Source organism: Orycteropus afer, unplaced genomic scaffold (assembly GCF_000298275.1).
Source record: "Orycteropus afer afer isolate SDZICR_OR568_19922 unplaced genomic scaffold, OryAfe1.0 scaffold00292, whole genome shotgun sequence".
Lineage (NCBI taxonomy): Eukaryota > Metazoa > Chordata > Mammalia > Tubulidentata > Orycteropodidae > Orycteropus > Orycteropus afer.
In genome coordinates, this window is record NW_006921879.1 from 652,452 (window position 1) to 671,371 (window position 18,920).

The window sequence follows — 18,920 nt, forward strand, 5'->3', positions numbered from 1 at the left end:
AATTTACATGGTGTTAATTCTATACTGGTCCTGAACAACTCAAGCCAATTACCAACATACAAAACCAAAAATACTTTATTGCTGAGTCATCCTGGAAATTGAATGAGGGGAGAGGGGAGTTCAAAGCCTTCCAGGATTTCCACATCACGATAAAGATTAAGGACCTTGGACTTCACTTAGGGCACTATCTACTGTGATCCTGGTAATCTTGTTAGTCCCTCCAGGTCACTTCTACTTCATCTGTTCGATACCTGTGGAATAGGAAACATAAGGAAAAATATGGGGGAAGGCTATCCATTAGCAGTTCTTCTCTGCCCTCACTATCCTGGACTCTCCTCCCTGCTGATTCTTGCACATCTCCCATGCAAGCTGATCTCCCCTCCAAGAGGTGAATCCCTCACCTTTGTGTGACTCCAGAATCACTGAGAGGGGTCCTGTGTCCAGCTCGGAACATCTCCCAGCCAGCGTGGGCTATCATGGCTCCATTGTCAATACAGAATCTGAGAAAGAAAAAGAGATGTGAAATTTGAGATGTAATGGCAGAAAATCAGTGATGAGAGAAAATAAAATAAAAAGATTGAGAAAGGATTTAACCTCTCATCTGTGGCAAAAAGCCGGGCTCCCCGTTCCTGACACATTGTTTCCATCATCTCCTGTAGCCTCACATTACCTATGTAAAGTGGTAGGGAATATGGTTAGCTCAGTTTTAGGCATTTCTCCATGGCCTAGCTATAGACTTCCTATATATTTACTTAGAAAGATAAAGCAGGGGGTTTAGGGGCAAAGGTTAAGAATAGGATAAGAAATGAAACTACTGATTTCCCCATACCCTAAGAGTTTTAGAATATCAGGAAAAAATACACAATGCCCAAGAATAGGAAAAAGAAATATTGTTTAATGACACGTACATCCCACACCTCCCACGATGAGGGCCTCCTGGGAGCCACAATGTGCCATGGCTCTCTCTGTGATCTCTACCAGCATTGCAAACACAGTTTCCTGTGAGAGACAGATATCATGAAAATATCACGGAGGCATCCCAATTTAGTTCTGCTCTACCATATGAAAACTCCTCCCAGCCCCAATCTCCTGTTACAACTTTTTACTCCATTACCTGCAAAGAGAAACACAGATCCTCAGGAGTACACTCCCCTGTGGCCAGCATCCGCTGGGCTGCATCCTACAATTAACAGGGGTAGGCAAACAGTGGTTTTGGGGTTACATGACAGTGAAAATTAGTACGCTCAGATGACCACGTTATTTCTCAATTCAAATTACCAGTACATCTTATACCACATTTTGTCCTTCACTGGCACTGAGCTATAGGGTGGGCAATATTCATTCAAGATTCATTAATTATTTCTTGAATGCCTGCCTAACACTCCCTCTTACCCTGTTTCTTTCTCTCCACAGCACTTATAATCTGACACACTTCACATTTTTCTTTTTTTGGGTTGTTCTTTCTTTATCCTCTAGGCCTCCAGAGATTTTTCTTTTGCTCCATGCTGCACCTGTATTGCCTAGGACAACACCTAGCACACAGATGGTATTCAAAACCTTATCTGCTGAATGAATTTACTGAGCATTCGATACGAGCCACCACTATTACATACTAGAAATACAATGGTGAGCAAAACTGATGTGTTTCTTTAAAAAAGCATGAAAGTGCCCCTGTCTCTTCACCTTTCTCACACTTACCTCAATGAAAGACAGGATACCTGAGAATGAGACATCCATCCCCTTCACAGTGTATGGCAGCTCAACCAGCTTCTTGCCTCTACATGGGAGTGAGGATATGAGGCACTAAGCCTAGAGTCAGCTGGCTGCTCCCCAGCCAAAGCCCACCCCAATCTTCATTAATAAATATGCAAGGAAATCGCTAAAAGCCTCCCTCCATCTTATGTCACCTCACCGCTTTGCCATCTGTTCAATGTTGTAACCTGGACTTGGGTCATTAGAAATCTGACAGACAAAAAAAAAAAAAAAGGAATGAAGTGAATGGAAGAGGATGGGGTCTGATATACAGGAACTATAGGAAACTTATTTATCTGTTCCTCCCTCCATTTCAATGGCTCCCCAGAAACTCATTCACATCTTCTATTCTCTGCAGCCCCAATGGCTCACCTTCAGCACTCGAGCAAAGCGATCCAGACAATTACCCACAGCAATATCAATGGTTTCCCCAAAGATGCGGTAACGATGTTCTGAGTACGCAATCACCTAAGGGTGGTGAGGATGTCCATGAAACCTCAAGTCTGTAAAGAGTAGTATTTGGCTTTGGGGGAAAGCACAGCACAGGATCAACAAGGCCACTAAACTTTCCAATAAGAAATAGAAAAAAAGTGTTTTCCCAAATCCTGAATGGGTAATTTTCTATAGCTCTTATCTGAGAAGCAGCCTGTATAACCTGACAATTTCCAGAATAGATTCCTAATTTACAGAAGATATCCTAGATATCCTAGCTTGGGGCAGAAGCAAGCTGCCATTTTATATACATTTTTCTAGTTTGGAAGCTCCTGATATGATCCTCAGAAGCAGTTTTACAGAGGCCGGGAACATACTAACAGGGCAATGATATATGGAAACAAGGGAAGAGGGAGATTTGAAGAACTCAAAATCCTACACTGGGCTCACTCAACTCAGCACTGGCAACTGACTTATGTCCATCCTTGATATGTGACCAGCTTCTAGCACAGAGAATATTTATCACCCTCTGACACATCTGCTCCACACCTCCCACACTGAGAACTTCCTAAGGACCATTGAGAAATCCTTTTCCTTTGCTGGAGCTGATAGAGGTTACCTTCCTTCTGATGTAGATCTTACTCTGTCAGCAATGGGTTTCAGTGGCCAAAAGGCTGGTGACAAAAGGGGAAAGAAAAATTCTGCCTTTCTCCTATTACCTGCTCCTCTCTACCCAATTGTCTTATTTTTTGTGACTAGGCAAGATCCATAAAAGAAACTCTCTCTCTGAACATCCTCTTCAACCATTATAGCCTCCACTGCTACCTTATATACCTGAAACCCCTAACATTTTATGTCATCATTCCAGTTCCAACCAGCTCCTTGCCCTCTACCTCCTAAAGTCCCACATCATTTCCATAAGTATGCACTGCTCATCTTTAAAAATTATTTCACAAAATGAAGTTTTGGAACATAACCCTTTCAAAAGCTAAAGCGAATGCTTAACTACTTCTGACCAGAACCCCTTCAGGTGTTTGTCAGAAAGGAAGACTACAATCCTTTGATCCCAATCTCAAAAGGTCTTGTAAGGTATCCAAAACCACCCTAGTTTCACCTATGCACTTAATATTTTAACCATTTATAAGATGTTTCTTAAAGTTTTTATATTTTCACCTGCTTGGAGTAACAAATTCTATATATTTACCACCAAAAACAAAAATCTAAGTCAGATAGTCTTAATCGCTAAGATTTGCGGAAAAAATAAGCTCCAAAATATATAAAATCCTATTGTTTTGAAGGCGTCAATCCTTACCAGTCTCATTTTCTAAGCTGGAGTTTCCTAATCTTTACATATTAAAATTCACCCAATACTCTGATATTCTTGCCCGAGTCTGCAATATTACAAACTCGCTGTGGATTTTTTATACACAGTATTTTAGGTTCAGATGAGTTTGGTTCTGTTCTTGCAGTTCCCACCACCCACACAGAACACATAAGTTGCTGGTATGGCACCTTAGAAATTAAAAAGGTATGGGTGGGGTACTCTGTATACCTGAGTATTCCCTCCGCTGACATAGAGCACAGTTGGGCTGGTGGCTCCAGTGATGAGGCGACCCATCTCAATGTGGCCTATACAGTGGTTCACACCCAGCAATGGTTTATTCCATAGCTGGGCCAAGGTACGGGCAACTACAGCCACAGCAACCAGTGGGGCACCCATGCCAGGGCCTAAGGAGATAGACATAGGAGTTAGAATCCTACAAACAAAGAGAGAAGTAGGGATGGTGGTGGAAGCAGAGGTGAGGTATGGGCTATTTCGATCTAGCCAGGCTCCTATATATTCCTCTATTGTTGACCAATCCCCCAGTCATACCTTTGGTATAGGCAATACAATCAATATCCTGGGAGGTTAATCCAGCCTCTGTTAGTGCCTCTTGAAGGAGGTCCAGAATAACAGCTCGGTGATGCCGGGCAGTATCACCCGGAAGGAATCCTACGAGATGGACACAAATCGGAGGTCATAAATTTTTCGAAGCAATGGTAGGCACAGGAAGAGAAATGAATTTTAGTATTGTAGGGAAAGTCCCTTTCACCTGAGCTATTCAGTCTTCCACATTTTCAGATATATCTCTTTACAATTTCCAGCCTATACATACACAAAGGCTGTAGGTGACCCAGCAGTTAAAGCACTTGGCTGCCAACCAAAAGGTTGGTGGTTTGAACCCACCAGCCATTCCCCAGGAGAAAGATGTGACACTCTGCTTCTGTAAAGATTACAGCTTTGGAAACTCTATTGGACAGTTCTACTCTGTCCTATAGGGTAGCTATGAGTTGAAATTGACTCAATAGTTTGGTTTCTTCCTTTGGCTATAAGCTGTTCAGCTCTCAGAAATGCCCTTTTTCAAACTCAAGACTTAATTCAATACCTACCCCATAGCTTTTGGTGATCTTCCTCTGTGATCCTATGTAACTCTGTGCGTGTTTACATGCTGCATTTAACATGTAACAATTATTGTACTATAATTGTGAGCTTCTCTCATTTAACTATGCAGTTAAATGCACTGGCTCAAAGCACTGGCTATTTTATTTATTTTTGTATTCCCGGTGCCCAAGTACCTAGAAGAATGAATGCTAAACATACCTATATAGTTTTTCAGGTACACATGTCAGTTGCTTTCTCCTAAGTGTACAGGTGAGACAAAAGTTTAAAAATAACTTTAAAAGTTTTATTGTGTCTGCGACTTTAATTCTCAAGAGCCAATGATACAGATATTTTATGGCCATTTTAAAAGTAAAGAAGAGTTCTGACACCTAAGCTAGGTGTCTTTCCCTTCTGCTCTCTCACTCTCCTTCTGATTCCAGAATACACTGATTGCACCTCTATGATACCATTTACCATAGTGTAAGTATGTTTATATTCCTGACTCTACAGCAGGCTTATGACATCTATCTTTATATCCAGCAGCCAGTCAATACTTAGCAAGTAAAAGCGCTAAAAAAAAATTGAGTGAATTATGCAGATCCAGGTCTGAGTGCCTGTCACTCTTCTTTTCACCAGCCTCGTGTCCTCTTAATACTGTCACATAGTATCAGTGAGCCTAAGATTAACAGCTGGTGATAATGCACTTCACTGGTGTTCAGGAAGACAGAGAGTGATGCTATATGGGGAAACATGCCATAACCTGCAAGACCGCTACTCATTTACCTGTGCCGGGAGGAGTGACGTAAGTTCGCCGCGGGTTCGCCAACACCGTGCCATCCCGCACCACTCCCACGCCAATCTTGTTGGCGCTGCCTTCGAAACCCAGCACCGCCGGCATGGCCGAGCCTAAAACAAAACCCTAGCAGGGCTTCCGATGACCTATGGAGTCTGCAGTAAGCCGCAGACTGTGGGCTGAAAAAGAAAAAGACGAATACGCGGCTGCAAGACAGCGACACGTACCGGCACAAACTCCAGAGAACCCCGAGTGGAAATCCTGTGAAGCCCGCACCGCCCCCGCCGTCAAGGCGACCTGTGAAGGCCCCTTAAAGGACCTGTCCTCCTAACTGCCAGGCACACTGAACAGGCATTTTCTCTTTACATTCCTATACGTTCTCTTATATTTCTCCTGTGGTCAGGTCCAGGTTTCTCCACAGATATTTTCCCTCTTGCAGAGTTTTAGGCTCTTCGGTCAGGATCGCAGAATGACAGAGGCATCTGGCACCAAAATAAACAGCCCTTGGACGGAGGGTGGGGCCTTCAGTCCCTGAAGAAATAAAGCGGAGCGGGAATGACGCGCTTCCCCATCACGTGTTGACAGACAGCCCAATCATCAGCATTTCTCGGCCACGTGCTGCATATCTAGGCTCACGTGACCACACAAGTTACCCACGTGGGGGCACAAGAGCGCTCCATTCTTTGTGCCCGGGTAAGGAGGAGCCTGGCTGAGATCCGAGCAGGTCAGGTACGAGGGTGCTGTTCCCATAAAAATAAAGGGATTTTTCTCTGAAGGTCTGACTGGCCAGCCTGAATCGGGGCCCATTAGTAAGATCCTTGACTAGCCGGAGGGCAGATATCGCGAGAAGGTGCCAAAATACTATAAAATTAGTCCACTGGGTGTGGGGCTGAAGGGCCTATGATGCAGAGAGGCTGGGAAAAGAACCAAGGCGAGATCTGGTACGAGGATGCCTGAGGGAGAAGTCCCCGCCCCAGCCTTGGCCGATTTCACGATTTCTTTGCGTCCGTAGGCAACATTAAAAATCTTGCTTCGGTGCGCGACGTGGATCAGGTGCCGAAGAGCATTCGTTGCAGGGATGCCGAAGCGTGGGAAAAAGGGAGCTGTGGCAGAAGATGGGGAAGAGCCCAAGACCGGTAGGAGAGTAAAATGAGCCCTTCTCTTGAGGGCTGCAGAGAGTATGCCTCCATAAAGGAAGGGTGGTGGTGGGGTGGTTATGGACAGACTTAAATCTTTTTGCAGTTTTATGTGATTGAGTCGCAGTAAGTTAAGGATCTCAGTGGACGTATGGTTAACTCTGGGTCAAAGGTGGAAACAACCAGCTTTTATCACTGTGTATTCACTTTATAGAGCCAGAGGCCAAAAAGAGTAAGACTGGAACAAAGAAAAATGAGAAAGAGGCAGCAGGAGAGGGTCCAGTCCTTTATGAGGATCCCCCAGATCGGAAAACCTCACCTAGTGGCAAATCTGCCACGCTCAAGATCTGCTCCTGGAATGTGGATGGGCTTCGAGCCTGGATTAAGAAGAAAGGTTTAGATGTGAGTGGAATTCAAGGAGGGGGAAGAGAAATTCTCTAGAATGATGGTGGAGTTTAATTACCTCACATTTTTGTCCGTAGGATGCAGTTTTTGTTCTTCTCTTGCCTGTAATTATCATGTAGGTACAGTGGGAACTTCAGCAAGAGCTTCTACTTGTATTCCTAAGTGGCCACTCCTTCAGTTTCACTGCCATTGTCTCATTCATGTTCTTGATTCTTTTGCAGTGTTGCAAAAACCTCTTTACTGGACTACTTCTTTCATATCTTCACTATATCCTTCCTGCCAATAACTAGTGCTTAAAATTCGTAGCTGACTACTGCTTAAAAATTTATCCACTGCACACCAACCAAGAAAACTAAACCCACTGCTGTCGAGGCGGATCTGACTCATAGTAACTGACCCCTCCTTGGGTTTCTGAGGCGACATCACTATGGAAGTAGATTGCCCAATCTCCCTTCTGAGGAGTGGCTGATGGGTTTGAACCACCAGCCTTCTGGTTAGCAGTCAGATGCCTTAGGCACTACACCACCAGAGAAAAAAATTCCTTTGGGGCCATAGAAAACCCTTTATTCTCACCTTCCTCCTTTGTTACTAGAAGACTTATGTTTTCTATCATTTAAGTACTGTTTTGCTGAACGAATACTCAACTGTGAGTTCCTAGTCCTTTACCATGGAAACCAAAACCAAACCAAACTCACTGCCATCGAGTCAATTCCGACTCACAGCTACCCTCTTGGGTTTCCAAGATAGTAAATCTTTATGGTAGACTGCCCAGTCTTTCTTCCATGGAGTTGCTGGTGGGTTTGAAGCACCAGCCGTCTGATTAGCAGTCAAATGCCTTAGGCACTACGCCACTAGAGTGCCTTAGCTCTTTACCATATACAGTTTCGATAAATGTCTGTCATGCTAAGACATTTTCTACTCTTCACAGTGGATAAAGGAAGAAGCTCCAGATATTCTGTGCCTCCAAGAAACCAAATGTTCAGAGAAAAAGCTACCAGCTGAACTTCAGGACCTTCCTGGACTATCTCATCAGTATTGGTCAGCTCCTTCAGACAAGGAAGGATACAGTGGTGTGGGCCTACTGTCTCGCCAGTGCCCACTCAAAGTCTCTTATGGCATTGGTGAGACCCTCTTCTGTTGATCCCTAATTCCCGAGCTCTTCCAAATCAATTGCTAATACTCCACTTCTCCTCTAGTTTGTTTCATCCTTTCCTTTTTTCTGTTATAGTTGTTTATGTTCATTCTCTTTTATCTTTCTGTAGGTGAGGAGGAACATGATCAGGAAGGCCGAGTGATCGTAGCTGAATTTGATACATTTGTGTTAGTAACAGCCTACGTACCTAACGCAGGCCGGGGTCTGGTGCGACTGGAGTACCGGCAGCGCTGGGATGAAGCCTTTCGCAAATTCTTGAAGGGCTTGGCTTCACGTAAGCCTCTTGTGCTATGTGGGGACCTCAATGTGGCTCATGAAGAGATTGACCTTCACAACCCCAAGGGAAACAAAAAGAATGCTGGCTTTACTCCACAAGAGCGCCAAGGCTTTGGGGAATTGCTGCAGGCTGTGCCTCTGGCTGACAGCTTCCGGCATCTCTACCCCGATACAGCCTATGCCTATACATTTTGGACCTACATGATGAATGCTCGATCCAAGAATGTTGGCTGGCGCCTTGATTATTTTTTGTTGTCTCACTCTCTGTTACCTGCATTGTGTGACAGCAAGATCCGTTCTAAGGCCTTAGGCAGTGATCACTGTCCCATCACCCTACTCCTGGCACTGTGACACCTTCCAAAAATCACTTTGAGCCTGGAAAATGAGCCCCCTAAACTAGAATTTCTTCTTTAAAATCTCTCTTGAGAAGGCTATGCTATATGTGAATCCTCCCAATAGGCTCCTAGTGACAGATTTTGGTTTCTATCTTGATCTTGAAAATCCCTCCCCTTTTTCTTTTTCTTGGGGGGGGGGATTGTTTCACATCACATAAAAGCTACTGATGACTTCCCATGAGAAAATAAAAAGCCATAGTTTCAGGCTTGCTGTCTTGTTTCTTAATCTACTCCTTGGTGGGAGTACCATTCCCATCATCCCTGTCTTTTCATATATACAAGTTAACAGAAAGAGTAGAGTCATGACCTTATTTATTTACAAGCATAGATGAATCCCTAACCTCCCCCAAGACACAGCAACCCTACCCAGCCCAGACAGATACTGCAACTGGGGTAAAGAAGGTTGGAAGGAGGAATGAAAGGAAAGGACTAGGGGAACATACCCCCACATTAAATAGTTATATATACATCAGTTCCTGTGGTTCTGTACAGAGCAGCGGCTGACCCCACCCCCATAGGACATGGAATGTGGGGAGAGGAGACTTAGGGTACTGAGGCCAGAGCCAGCCCCTGGTGAAGTGCAATAGCAGCAGCAAGGTTCTAATGGTGCACAAGAGGGAGGGAAACCCCCAGGGCTACCCTAACCCTGCCCTGGAATGTGTAAGGGACAGGAATGGCTCTCAGGGAGCATATAGGAAGGACAAGGCTAGAACCGTCTTTTGGAGCCCAGGTTTAGGGGCAACACTGCACCTACTTCACCCTTAACACAGCAACCCTTGGAGGAGAACAGATGGCCATCAGTGGTCTTACCTACCCCTCCAAACTTAAGTGAGGGCCTGGTTCCTTCCTACTTCTCCCCAGGGAAAAGGAAGGCAGCTGCTGGCTCCCCTTACGGAAGCCCAGGGAGCCCTTTACTCCAGCTCCCTTTGTAGTGTCACTGTCCCCACCAGGGAGGGGTCAGGCACAGTCTGTGTATCATGGTAGGCTCAGGAGAAGTTCTGGACAGGGTGGCTGACCTTCATACAGGCCCAATAGAGGGCCCGGCCCAAACACAGCACAGCCAACAGGATGACAAATGCCCAGGCTGCATAAATACCTCCGTATCGTCGTGCATGCTTCCATGTGCCAAACTAAAGGTGAAGAACAAGGACAAAAGATGGCGTCAGTATCAATCTCCCACCACTTCCCAGGAGCCCACAGAACTCAAGCTTCTGTTCCAATTTCCTATCTACCTCTAACTACCTTCAAGCTGCTCAGTTCCCCTGCCCTAGGCAGGAACACAATCTTACCATCCCAGACAAATATCTGTCAGTTTTTATTAATGTCCCACAACTGAGTTAGGATTCCTAATAGCAAATCTTAATTTAAGCCAGTTCTCTATTGTCCTGTAGTTTGTAGAGAGAGAATGGCTGTCTTTGACTCCTATATATAGTGACAATGAAGACTTTATCAGCTATCTTCAGCTTTAGCTCATCAATGCCTTAAAAAAAACCTCAAGCGAACAAACAGTCCTCAGTTTCCTTCATCTTTCTTTAGGATAGGCATTTCTCAAATTTCCAAGCCTATGGAGATAAGGCTGCAGGAGAAACAATCAGGAAGAATGAAAGGGGCTGAGTCAAGGTTACTCACAGCAAGGCCAGTGGCAGTGACTGCCAAGAGCAAGCCAAGCAAGAAACAGCAGATACATCTCTTTCGTGGATATCTGCGTCCAATAGATGACCTGTGGGGAGGCAAACAGGAATGGATGCTTCTGATGCTCCTGTAGTTTCTACTCCACACATTACTGGATTACTAGCTCAATGATGCCACTCCCTCACTTACACTTTCCTACAGTGAGGGCAACGTGCCAAAGTTCTGTCTGTGAACTCTGTCCACTATGGAGAAAAGAAAAAAGGAGAAGCCAATTAATGTGAGAAGCAGGGTCATCCTCAGTGAGAACCCTGGGGTGGGGCAAGGGTGGAAAACACACCTTTTCAGGATTTTTATTACTCAAGAGAAATATATAATTATTCCTAGTTTTTTTCCCTGGGCTTCCCAATCAATGCCCCTCCTCACCAGAAACGTATTCTTGCAATGTCCACAGATAACCCTGACACCCACAGGTTGTGGTTCTGGACTCAGGGGTCCGGGATGCACTGGTCCCAGGTTAATAATTCTTTTGCTGTGTAGGAGAAAAAGACTATGTTCAATGTATTTTTAGTCGTAAGAATCCCTACACTGTCCCTCCTTCACACACACACACACACACACACACACACACATAGCCACTCCCTGCCTCTCTCTCTCTTATCAAGGTCTTCTTACTTGGTATATTCAAGGAGCTCGATCTTTCATCTCCACCATAAAGAATCCTTGAGGAAACACATTGCTTAAACATCATGTCTCTAATTCTCCTCTCACCTCAGGATAATCAACCCAGTCACCAAGGCTCTCCATTTGCCTAAAGGACATCATTTTTTCCCAACCTTTTTATTGAGAGATGAGCTAGACAACTTTAACATTTGGGCAGAAAACAATCCTTAACTTTTTCTTCTAACACTAGGCTCTCAAACACTTACATTCTCTATAAACATTCATCCTCTTGGGCTTTCCAGTTTTTCCCACTTATGCCCCACCCCACCTGATGTCTCTCACCAATAGGGCCGAGGGCAGGCAATCCGCTGGGAAGTTACTTTGCAGATAAGAAGACAGTTACAAGGGCAGCGAACATACTTTTTCCCTGGAGGTGCATTCTTGATAGGCTAGAAAATAATGAGGATGTTAGCAAGCAAACCTCTAATCCCAATCCTCTCTAATTCCCTCCCAAAACACCTTCTAAGGAGAGCTCAGATAGAGAAAAGTCCTACTCAGGAAAGAGAAGTGAAAGAAAGGCATGTATCATGAGATTTGCAAATAAGAACCAGGTTTAGTATTCAGAAAAGATGTGAAAGTGAGCAGTGGTAAAGATTATCTTGGTGAGTGGCTTCTGGGTTAATGAGCGTGTGAGATTCTTGAACTGAAACCCGAGTTTCATGAAGAGCACTTAGGGAACGCCTGCCTAAAAGTTCAGGGTTTACGATCAGGGATCAAAAAGAGGATCAGGAAACAGGGCCCATTTTGAAGACATGCAGAACTCACAGTGGCTTCATTGCAGACGCCACATTTGACTACATGCTGATGCATCTTGCCTTCCACGTTGATAAGAGACTGACAGACTCGGCAGGTGATCATGGGAGCACTCCCACTATCGGGACTAGCCAAGGGTGAGTAGGGGGGTGGGTCTTCCCCAGGCAACACGGCTGGGTGCCCCTCCGGGAACGGGGGAAATGCTAGAAAGAAACCAGATAAAAAGCAAGACTGGGTCATGTGCAAACACCCCCACTGATGCTCCATCCGGCCAAGGAATTCCTTCTGGTTCTCAACCTTTCTGACCAAGCTAGCGCGCAAGAAATGTTCAGGTCTTTCCTTTGCTTTCTGAGAACCCCCTGCAGTTTCTGGGTTCTGCTAGCGATTGCGGAGAGAAATCCCACCCCATCACAGGTGCAGTAGCTTCGCACCTGACACTTGGGTCCCGCCTCCGCCCTCGGCCCCGCCCCCTACCCGCCTATCAAAGCACCCCCGGGAACACCTCGGACCCGCCCGGGCTTACCCTGGGGCGGGGCATGTTTACCGGCTCCGTACGGTGGTGCGGAGGGGGTCAGGCCTCCACCGGGCCCAGCCCCACTCCCGCCCGGCCCCACTAAACCGTTGCCGCCGGCGCCACCATCAATGGGCTCGGAGAGAAGCGGGGAACGCTCTCCATCTGCCGCCATGGCCGCCACCGCCGCCTTCTGCTCCGGCAAAGGTTGGAGGCACTGCCGTCGCCGCAGCCACCGCCGCCACCGCTACCGGGTCCCCAGGGCGCCTGCGCGCCGCACGCCCAGCTCACCCCGCAACCAGTGGCCTACCCCGCCCCGTTCAGTCCCTCAGCACGTGATAAGCTACCCCGCCCCCGCCATTCTATTATTAGTGGGGATAAACCAATTCCTGGGCTTGTGAAGGCAGCTCTTCTTTTCCATTGGAGAGCGACTTTAGCGTCAACTGTCACATGACCTGCCGGATGCAGCTGGAGGCTGCAAAAACTGCACGTGACTAGAGATTCTGCGACTCATTGGAAGCGCGGGCCATCGCGCTACCTCCAGACCAGAAGGTGGGGTTAAACTGCTGCTGCTTCCTCGTCCTGAGTTTCAGGAAGCTGCGCGGCTTCTGTTACGCTCCCGGAGCGGGCGCGTAGTCTGCTCATCATTGGTCCAAACGAACCACTAAAAGATTTTTCTCCCCCTTTGCGTTATAACTGGGTTGTCATTGGCTCATGGCTTCCTTTCTCTCATCCTGTGATCCTTGGAGCGTAACTTTACTGGCTCGAATTTAGCGCCAGAACTGTGGGGGCGTGGCTTAAGCATCTTAGAGGGCAGGCAATAAAAGAGTGCTGGAGGTTTATTTAGCTTGCTGCTGTGCTACGTAAGTTGAGTTCTGACCAGTGGTAGGAGGGACAGTAGTCCACAGGTGGTATTCTACCCAAAGTTATATACCAGTTGGAAATGGATTAAAACGTTAAAATGATCACTCTCAACCTCTCTCGTTGAAGTTACTCTGGAACAAGACAGGTTTCTCCCGGAAGCTGTCTCTGCAGGCGCCACACCACACTCCTCCGTCACCGCCCTTAAATTGTGAAATTATTTTTTAAGAGTCTGCGTCTACCAATAGAAGCAAATCTCATCCTTTGCCCGATTTTGTGACACCCGCCCTAGCACATATGCATAATAAATGTTTGTTGAATGAGCTAATAAACCCGTTACCATGCAGTCCATAACTACCCTGTAGAAAAGTAGAAGAACTTCCCCCACAGGGTTTCCAAGGCTGTAATTTTTATGGGAGCAGATTGCCAGGTCTTTTCGCCCCAGAACAGCTGATGGGTTCCAACCACCTGCTGTTCAGTTCCCAGGAGGGAGCCGCTGTGGCACTAGGGCTCCTCACACTGTTAATAGAGAAGGCTAGTCTGACAATTGTTGGAAAAGACCTTAAGCACCTCAGACTAACATACAGCCAACTCACACACATTCATATTCAACTTGCGTGGCAGAGTAGATAAGACTACTCCTTTTCAAACCTATCAAACCGATCTAAATGAATACCCAGGCAGAGAAAAAATACGTAGGATTTCCCTTCATTTGGTGAACTTTTTTTTAGTTGTTGTTGTTTAAACTTTCTTTGATTTTTACGGGTAGAATAAGGGACAGTCAAGATGGACAGCTCCTAGTTCTGGAAAGAATGATTTACTCGTCTTTCTTAATTATTAAAGGTTAGGATGAGATTAATGGTGGATGATAGAGTGAAAATGAATTATCTTAAAGAGGCCTTTTTGTTTTACAGTGTTACTGAAGTAGTCTCCCTTAGCTAAGCAAGTACCTGTTAGGAAGGGCCACCTTGTCACCCACCTTGTGGTATTTCTGTTATAGCAGCACTAGGTAACAAAGGCAGCAGCAGCTAACGAAAGGTTAGAGGTTTGAGTCCACTCAGGCTCCTTGGAAGAAAGATTTATCCGTCTGCTTCTGAAAAAACAACCATTGAAAACTCTATAATAGAGTTCTACTGTGACACATGGAATCACCTTGAATCAAAATCAACTCCACTGTAGTTGGTCCCATAGAACTTTCTGTGATGATGAAAACGCTTCTGTGTTAAGAAAAATGGCAGCCAATGGCCAAATGTGGCTACTGACCACTTGATATGTAGCTAGTATGATTGAGGATCTGAATTTTAATCTTATTTAGTTTTGGCTAATTTAAGTTTAAATTTAAATATTTACATGTGGCTAGTGGCTATGCTTTTAGATAGTATAAGATTAGAATCAGTGTTGATAGGCTGGATGTACTTCTAGTTTTTCTTCACATCCAATTCGTGGTAAAGTTGGTTGAGAAAAGATTTAATTTTTTTTTTTTTTTTAAGAAAAGATACAATGGGGAATAATAACAGCCAGTAGTTCATGTGTGTTTAATAGTATCCTAGGTGCTATGAAAGATGTTTACTTGTGTTTTATTGACTAAGCAAAAGCATTTGATTGTGTGGATATTAACAAATTGTGGTAACATTGAGAAGAATGGGAATTCCAGAACACTTAATTGTACTCATGAGGAACCTGTACATAGACCAGGAGGCTTGTCATTCAAATAGAAAAAGGGAACACTACAGGGTTAAAAATCAAGAAGGGAGTGCATCAGGGTGGTGTCCTTTCACCATAATTACTCAATCTGTATGCTGAGCAAATAATCTAAGAAGCTGGACTATATGAAGAAGAACGTGGCATTAGGATTGGAGGAAGAATCATTAACAATCTGCAATATGCTGACGACCCAACTTTGCTTGCTGAAAGTGAGGATGACTTGTGAAGTACTTACTGATGAAGATAGAAGAATACAGTCTGCAGTATGTATTACATCTCAATACAAAGAAAACAAAAATCCTCAAAACTGGTCCTATAAGCAACATTACGATAAATGGAGAAAAGATTGAAATTGTCAAATACTTCACGTTGCTTGGGTCTACAATTGACACCAATGGAAGCAGCAGTCAGGACATCAGATGACGTATAGCAGTGGGCAAATCAGCTGCAAAGGACCTCTTTCAAGTGCTGAAGAGCAAAGATGTTTCCTTGAGGACTAAGGTGCGCCTGACACAAGCCATGGCATTTTCAATCGCCTCATATGCATGTGAGAGCTGGACGATGAATAAGGAAGACCAAAAGAAGAACTGATGCTTTTGAGCTGTGGTGTTGGCGAAGAATGCTGAGGGTACTGTGGACTGCTAAAAGAACTAACAAATCTGTCCTGGAGGAAGTGCAGCCAGAATGCTCCTTGGAAGCAAGAATGGCCAGACTTCGTCTCACCTACTTTGGTCATGTTGTCAGAAGAGACCATTCCCTGGAGAAGGATGTCATGCTTGGTAAGGTGGAGGGTCGATGAAAGAGGGGAAGGCCCTCAATGAGATGGATTGACATGGTGGCAGCGGCTAAGGACTCAAGTGTAGCAAGAAGCATGGAGCTGGCTCAGGACTGGGTGACGTTTCGTTCTGCTGTGCATAGGGTCGCTATGAGTCAGAGACACCTCGACAGCACTGAACAACAACAGGTGCTATGAGAATTTTACCTGTATAGAATAACACAACTGGTAAGGAGGGAAGCTGGAATTCATGCACAGGTAGTTTGATAACAGAGCCCACATATTTATACTGTAGATAAAAGAATGAAGTGACATGAATTGACTGAGGTTGTGATTCACAAACTGTGTGCCAAGGTTCAGAGGGACAACATGGGATAGTTTAAAATTTAAAGAGAAACTCAGATACACTCCTTATAGAGAACAATCATGGGAGAAAGAAGGGCTGTTCATGCACAGGAGACAGCTCAGGGGGCAGGAGTGCATGGAGGGATGGACACAGGGAAGAGGTAACTATCGGGAGGAAGTGGGAGGGGAGCTGTTGGATTGTGGTAAATTGGTCAATGCCATGAGACTAAGTGTGTGTGAACTGCTGTATGGAAAGTGAATTTGCTCTGTAAATTTTCACTCAAATCACACACACACACAAAAAAGAGACATCTCTTTTCAACATCTATTGTACACTATGTGAAGGACTCCCAAACCAAACCAAACTCACTGCTGTCAAGTCAAATCTGACTCATAGCAACCCCTCCTTGGGTTTCCAAGGCAGTATCACTACAGACGTAGATTGCCCAATCTTCCTTCTGAGGAGTGGCTGGTGGTTCAAATCCACCAGCCCTCTGGTTAACAGTCAAATGCCTTAGGCACTACAGCACCAGAGTTCCCATGTGAACCACTAGCTTTTTCATAATTTAAGCATTAGATTGCACTAGATTCCTTTTGAAGATAAACTATCTTTGAGAAATTGGGTTTCAGGAGATCCCTCTTGTCTTAGTTATCTAGTGCTGGTATAATAGAAATACATCAAGTGGATGGCTTTAACAAACAAATTTATTATCACCATTTAGGATGCTAGAAGGCTAAATTTAGAATGCTGGCTCTAGGCTTTCTCTCTCTGTGGATTCTGGAGCAAGGCCCTTGTCTCCTTTCAACACTGTGGGTGGGCTTTCCATGGAGATCTCCATGAGCTGTGGCATCAATCTTCCCTTGAGTCTAGGAGGTTCTCAGCACAGGGACTCCAGATCCAAAGGACACACTCTGTTCCTGGCTTTTCTTTCTTGGGGGCTAGGGTCCCTCTTCTTTGCTGGATTGTTTAATCTCTTTTATATCTCAGAAGAGATTGACTCAAGACACAACCTAATGCTATAGATTTAATCCTGCCTCATTAACATAACTTCCTCTAATCCTGCCTCATTAACATCATAGACATTAGGATTTACAACACATAGGATAATTACATTAGATCACAAAATAGAGGATAATTATATAATACTGAAAATCATGGTCTAATCTGGGAGACACAATTCAGTCCATATACCTCTGATATAAAGTAGCTACTGTATGAAAATCTTCATGGACCAGGATATAAAGTTAGCAGTGTTTTAAAAATTGTACAGTGCCCAACAGAAACACATATCCCATTAGTAACTATGTGTGGTTATTTAAGAATAAAATACAGTTTTTTTCAATTTATGTGTATTATTTTTTTTCAAATGACTGCTAAATTGTTAGGAGCCAACTACTTAAAGAACAGAACTGGTAGATGTTTCTTTTAACCTACAGCTGCTGTAAAAAAAAAAAAATTGCAGAGATAGTATTATGGATTGAATGGTATTCTCCCATAATATGTGTTTGAAGCTCAACCACTAAATGTGTGGATGCAATCTCATCTGGGAATAGGGTCTTCTTTGTTATATTAATGAATCTGCATCAGGGTAGGGTATGTTTTAACCCTAGTGACTCTTAAGATATGAAAGGAACATATTAGATGCAGGGAGGAGCAAGCAAGCACAAATGGGGAACGATAGGGACCATGTGAAGATAGTAAAGGAACTGATGAATGCCCAGGCTTATAGAAGTGGAGACAAGGATTTTTCCTCAGAGCAAACAGAGAGAGCCTTCCCCTAGAGCCAATGACATGGATTCGGACTTCTAGCCTCTTGAACTGTGAAAAAAATAACTTTCTGTTTAAAATCACCACTTGTGGAATTTCTATTATAACTGCACTAGGAAATTAAGGCATATGCTAAAGGCATGATAAACTGAAACAGTTAGGAACCTCTGGACTGGGGTGTTGAAGACAGACCAAAAAAGTCATAGGGGAATAGGGCACGGGATTTGCCTTTTGAAGGCCTAAAGAGAAATAATTGATTATTTCATTTTTTTGATCACTAAATAGAGCATAGTGCCTAAGGCACTCGACTGCTAACCAGAAGGCTGGCGGTTCAAACCCACCAGCCACACCTCGGAAGGAAGGTTGGGCAATCTACTTCCGTAGTGATACTGCCTCGGAAACCCAAGGAGGGAGTCTGGGCTGACTCGATGGCATATAACAACAACAACAACATATACCATTCTTCATACTGAAGCAGATAAACACACTGCACACAACTGCTGATTCTGTACCCTTTGTTGTAATTGTTAGTTGCCCTTGAGTCACTTCTGAAGCATAGCAACCCTATGTACAACAGAATTAAATTCTGCATGGTCTTGTGCCGTCCTCACAATTGTTGCTGTGCTTGAGCCCATTGGTCAGCCACTGTGTCAATCCATTTTGTTGAGGGTCTTCCTCTTTTTCACTGACCTTCTACTTTATCAAGCATGATGTTCTTTGTCAAGTTTGTAAAAGTGGAGAGAAAGCAGTGGAATTCTTGTTTTTTGTTTTGTTTTATTTTGTATTGTGATTTGAGTGAAATTTTACAATGCAAATTAATTTTCCATTCAGCAATTCATACACATTTTGTTTCATGATATTGACTGCAATCCCCACAATGTAATAGCTCTCTTCCCACTTCCTCCCTGGGAATAGGAGTTAGCTCTTCTCTGTGTCCTTCTTTTCTATGCATTCCTACCCTCTGAGCTAGCTCCCTCTGCAAATACTGCCCTTCTGATCTCTCATCACTGGTTGTTCTAAGGAGTGTATCTACCTGGTGTAAATGTTCACCCCATATGCCTGTCTATTGTTTGGCTGGAAGCCATGG

General features: G+C 44.5%; 3 protein-coding genes across 3 annotated transcripts; 1 reads left to right on the forward strand and 2 right to left on the reverse strand.

Moving 5' to 3' along the window:
• Positions 1-211: 211 nt before the first annotated feature.
• On the reverse strand, positions 212-5,513 carry LOC103205733 (O-sialoglycoprotein endopeptidase). Its single transcript, XM_007951121.2, has 11 exons — positions 5,390-5,513; positions 4,058-4,177; positions 3,737-3,912; positions 2,125-2,220; positions 1,913-1,962; positions 1,699-1,777; positions 1,115-1,180; positions 909-999; positions 595-670; positions 402-500; positions 212-251 (listed from the first exon to the last, which is right to left on the reverse strand). Exons 1-11 carry the CDS (start codon positions 5,502-5,504, stop codon positions 212-214), a joined length of 1,008 nt encoding a protein of 335 aa, XP_007949312.1. The 5' UTR covers positions 5,505-5,513.
• A 964-nt stretch (positions 5,514-6,477) lies between these two features.
• On the forward strand, positions 6,478-8,720 carry APEX1 (apurinic/apyrimidinic endodeoxyribonuclease 1). Its single transcript, XM_007951123.2, has 4 exons — positions 6,478-6,535; positions 6,750-6,937; positions 7,869-8,061; positions 8,203-8,720. The coding sequence occupies exons 1-4, from the start codon at positions 6,478-6,480 to the stop codon at positions 8,718-8,720; spliced, it is 957 nt and encodes a 318-aa protein (XP_007949314.1).
• A 1,030-nt stretch (positions 8,721-9,750) lies between these two features.
• PIP4P1 (phosphatidylinositol-4,5-bisphosphate 4-phosphatase 1) lies at positions 9,751-12,555 on the reverse strand. The gene is made up of 7 exons (XM_007951124.2): positions 12,393-12,555; positions 11,882-12,072; positions 11,399-11,505; positions 10,820-10,925; positions 10,586-10,638; positions 10,394-10,484; positions 9,751-9,894 (listed from the first exon to the last, which is right to left on the reverse strand). The coding sequence occupies exons 1-7, from the start codon at positions 12,553-12,555 to the stop codon at positions 9,751-9,753; spliced, it is 855 nt and encodes a 284-aa protein (XP_007949315.1).
• Positions 12,556-18,920: the final 6,365 nt, after the last annotated feature.

What these genes read in the sequence shown, in the direction of transcription:
- LOC103205733 (XM_007951121.2), bottom strand. Translation starts at nt 5,504, where the DNA reads ATGCCGGCGGTGCTGGGTTTCGAAGGCAGCGCCAACAAGATTGGCGTG. An exon ending in TTGTATTGCCTATACCAAAG is followed by an intron (nt 3,913 to 4,057) that starts GTATGACTGGGG and finishes CTATCTCCTTAG; the next exon opens with GCCCTGGCATGGGTGCCCCA. An exon ending in ATCTGTGTTTCTCTTTGCAG is followed by an intron (nt 1,000 to 1,114) that starts GTAATGGAGTAA and finishes TGTCTCTCACAG; the next exon opens with GAAACTGTGTTTGCAATGCT.
- PIP4P1 (XM_007951124.2), bottom strand. Translation starts at nt 12,555, where the DNA reads ATGGCGGCAGATGGAGAGCGTTCCCCGCTTCTCTCCGAGCCCATTGAT. An exon ending in ATTGCAAGAATACGTTTCTG is followed by an intron (nt 10,639 to 10,819) that starts GTGAGGAGGGGC and finishes TTTTCTCCATAG; the next exon opens with TGGACAGAGTTCACAGACAG. An exon ending in TGCCCTCACTGTAGGAAAGT is followed by an intron (nt 10,485 to 10,585) that starts GTAAGTGAGGGA and finishes GCCTCCCCACAG; the next exon opens with GTCATCTATTGGACGCAGAT.
- APEX1 (XM_007951123.2), top strand. Translation starts at nt 6,478, where the DNA reads ATGCCGAAGCGTGGGAAAAAGGGAGCTGTGGCAGAAGATGGGGAAGAG. An exon ending in TTAAGAAGAAAGGTTTAGAT is followed by an intron (nt 6,938 to 7,868) that starts GTGAGTGGAATT and finishes TACTCTTCACAG; the next exon opens with TGGATAAAGGAAGAAGCTCC. An exon ending in CAAAGTCTCTTATGGCATTG is followed by an intron (nt 8,062 to 8,202) that starts GTGAGACCCTCT and finishes ATCTTTCTGTAG; the next exon opens with GTGAGGAGGAACATGATCAG.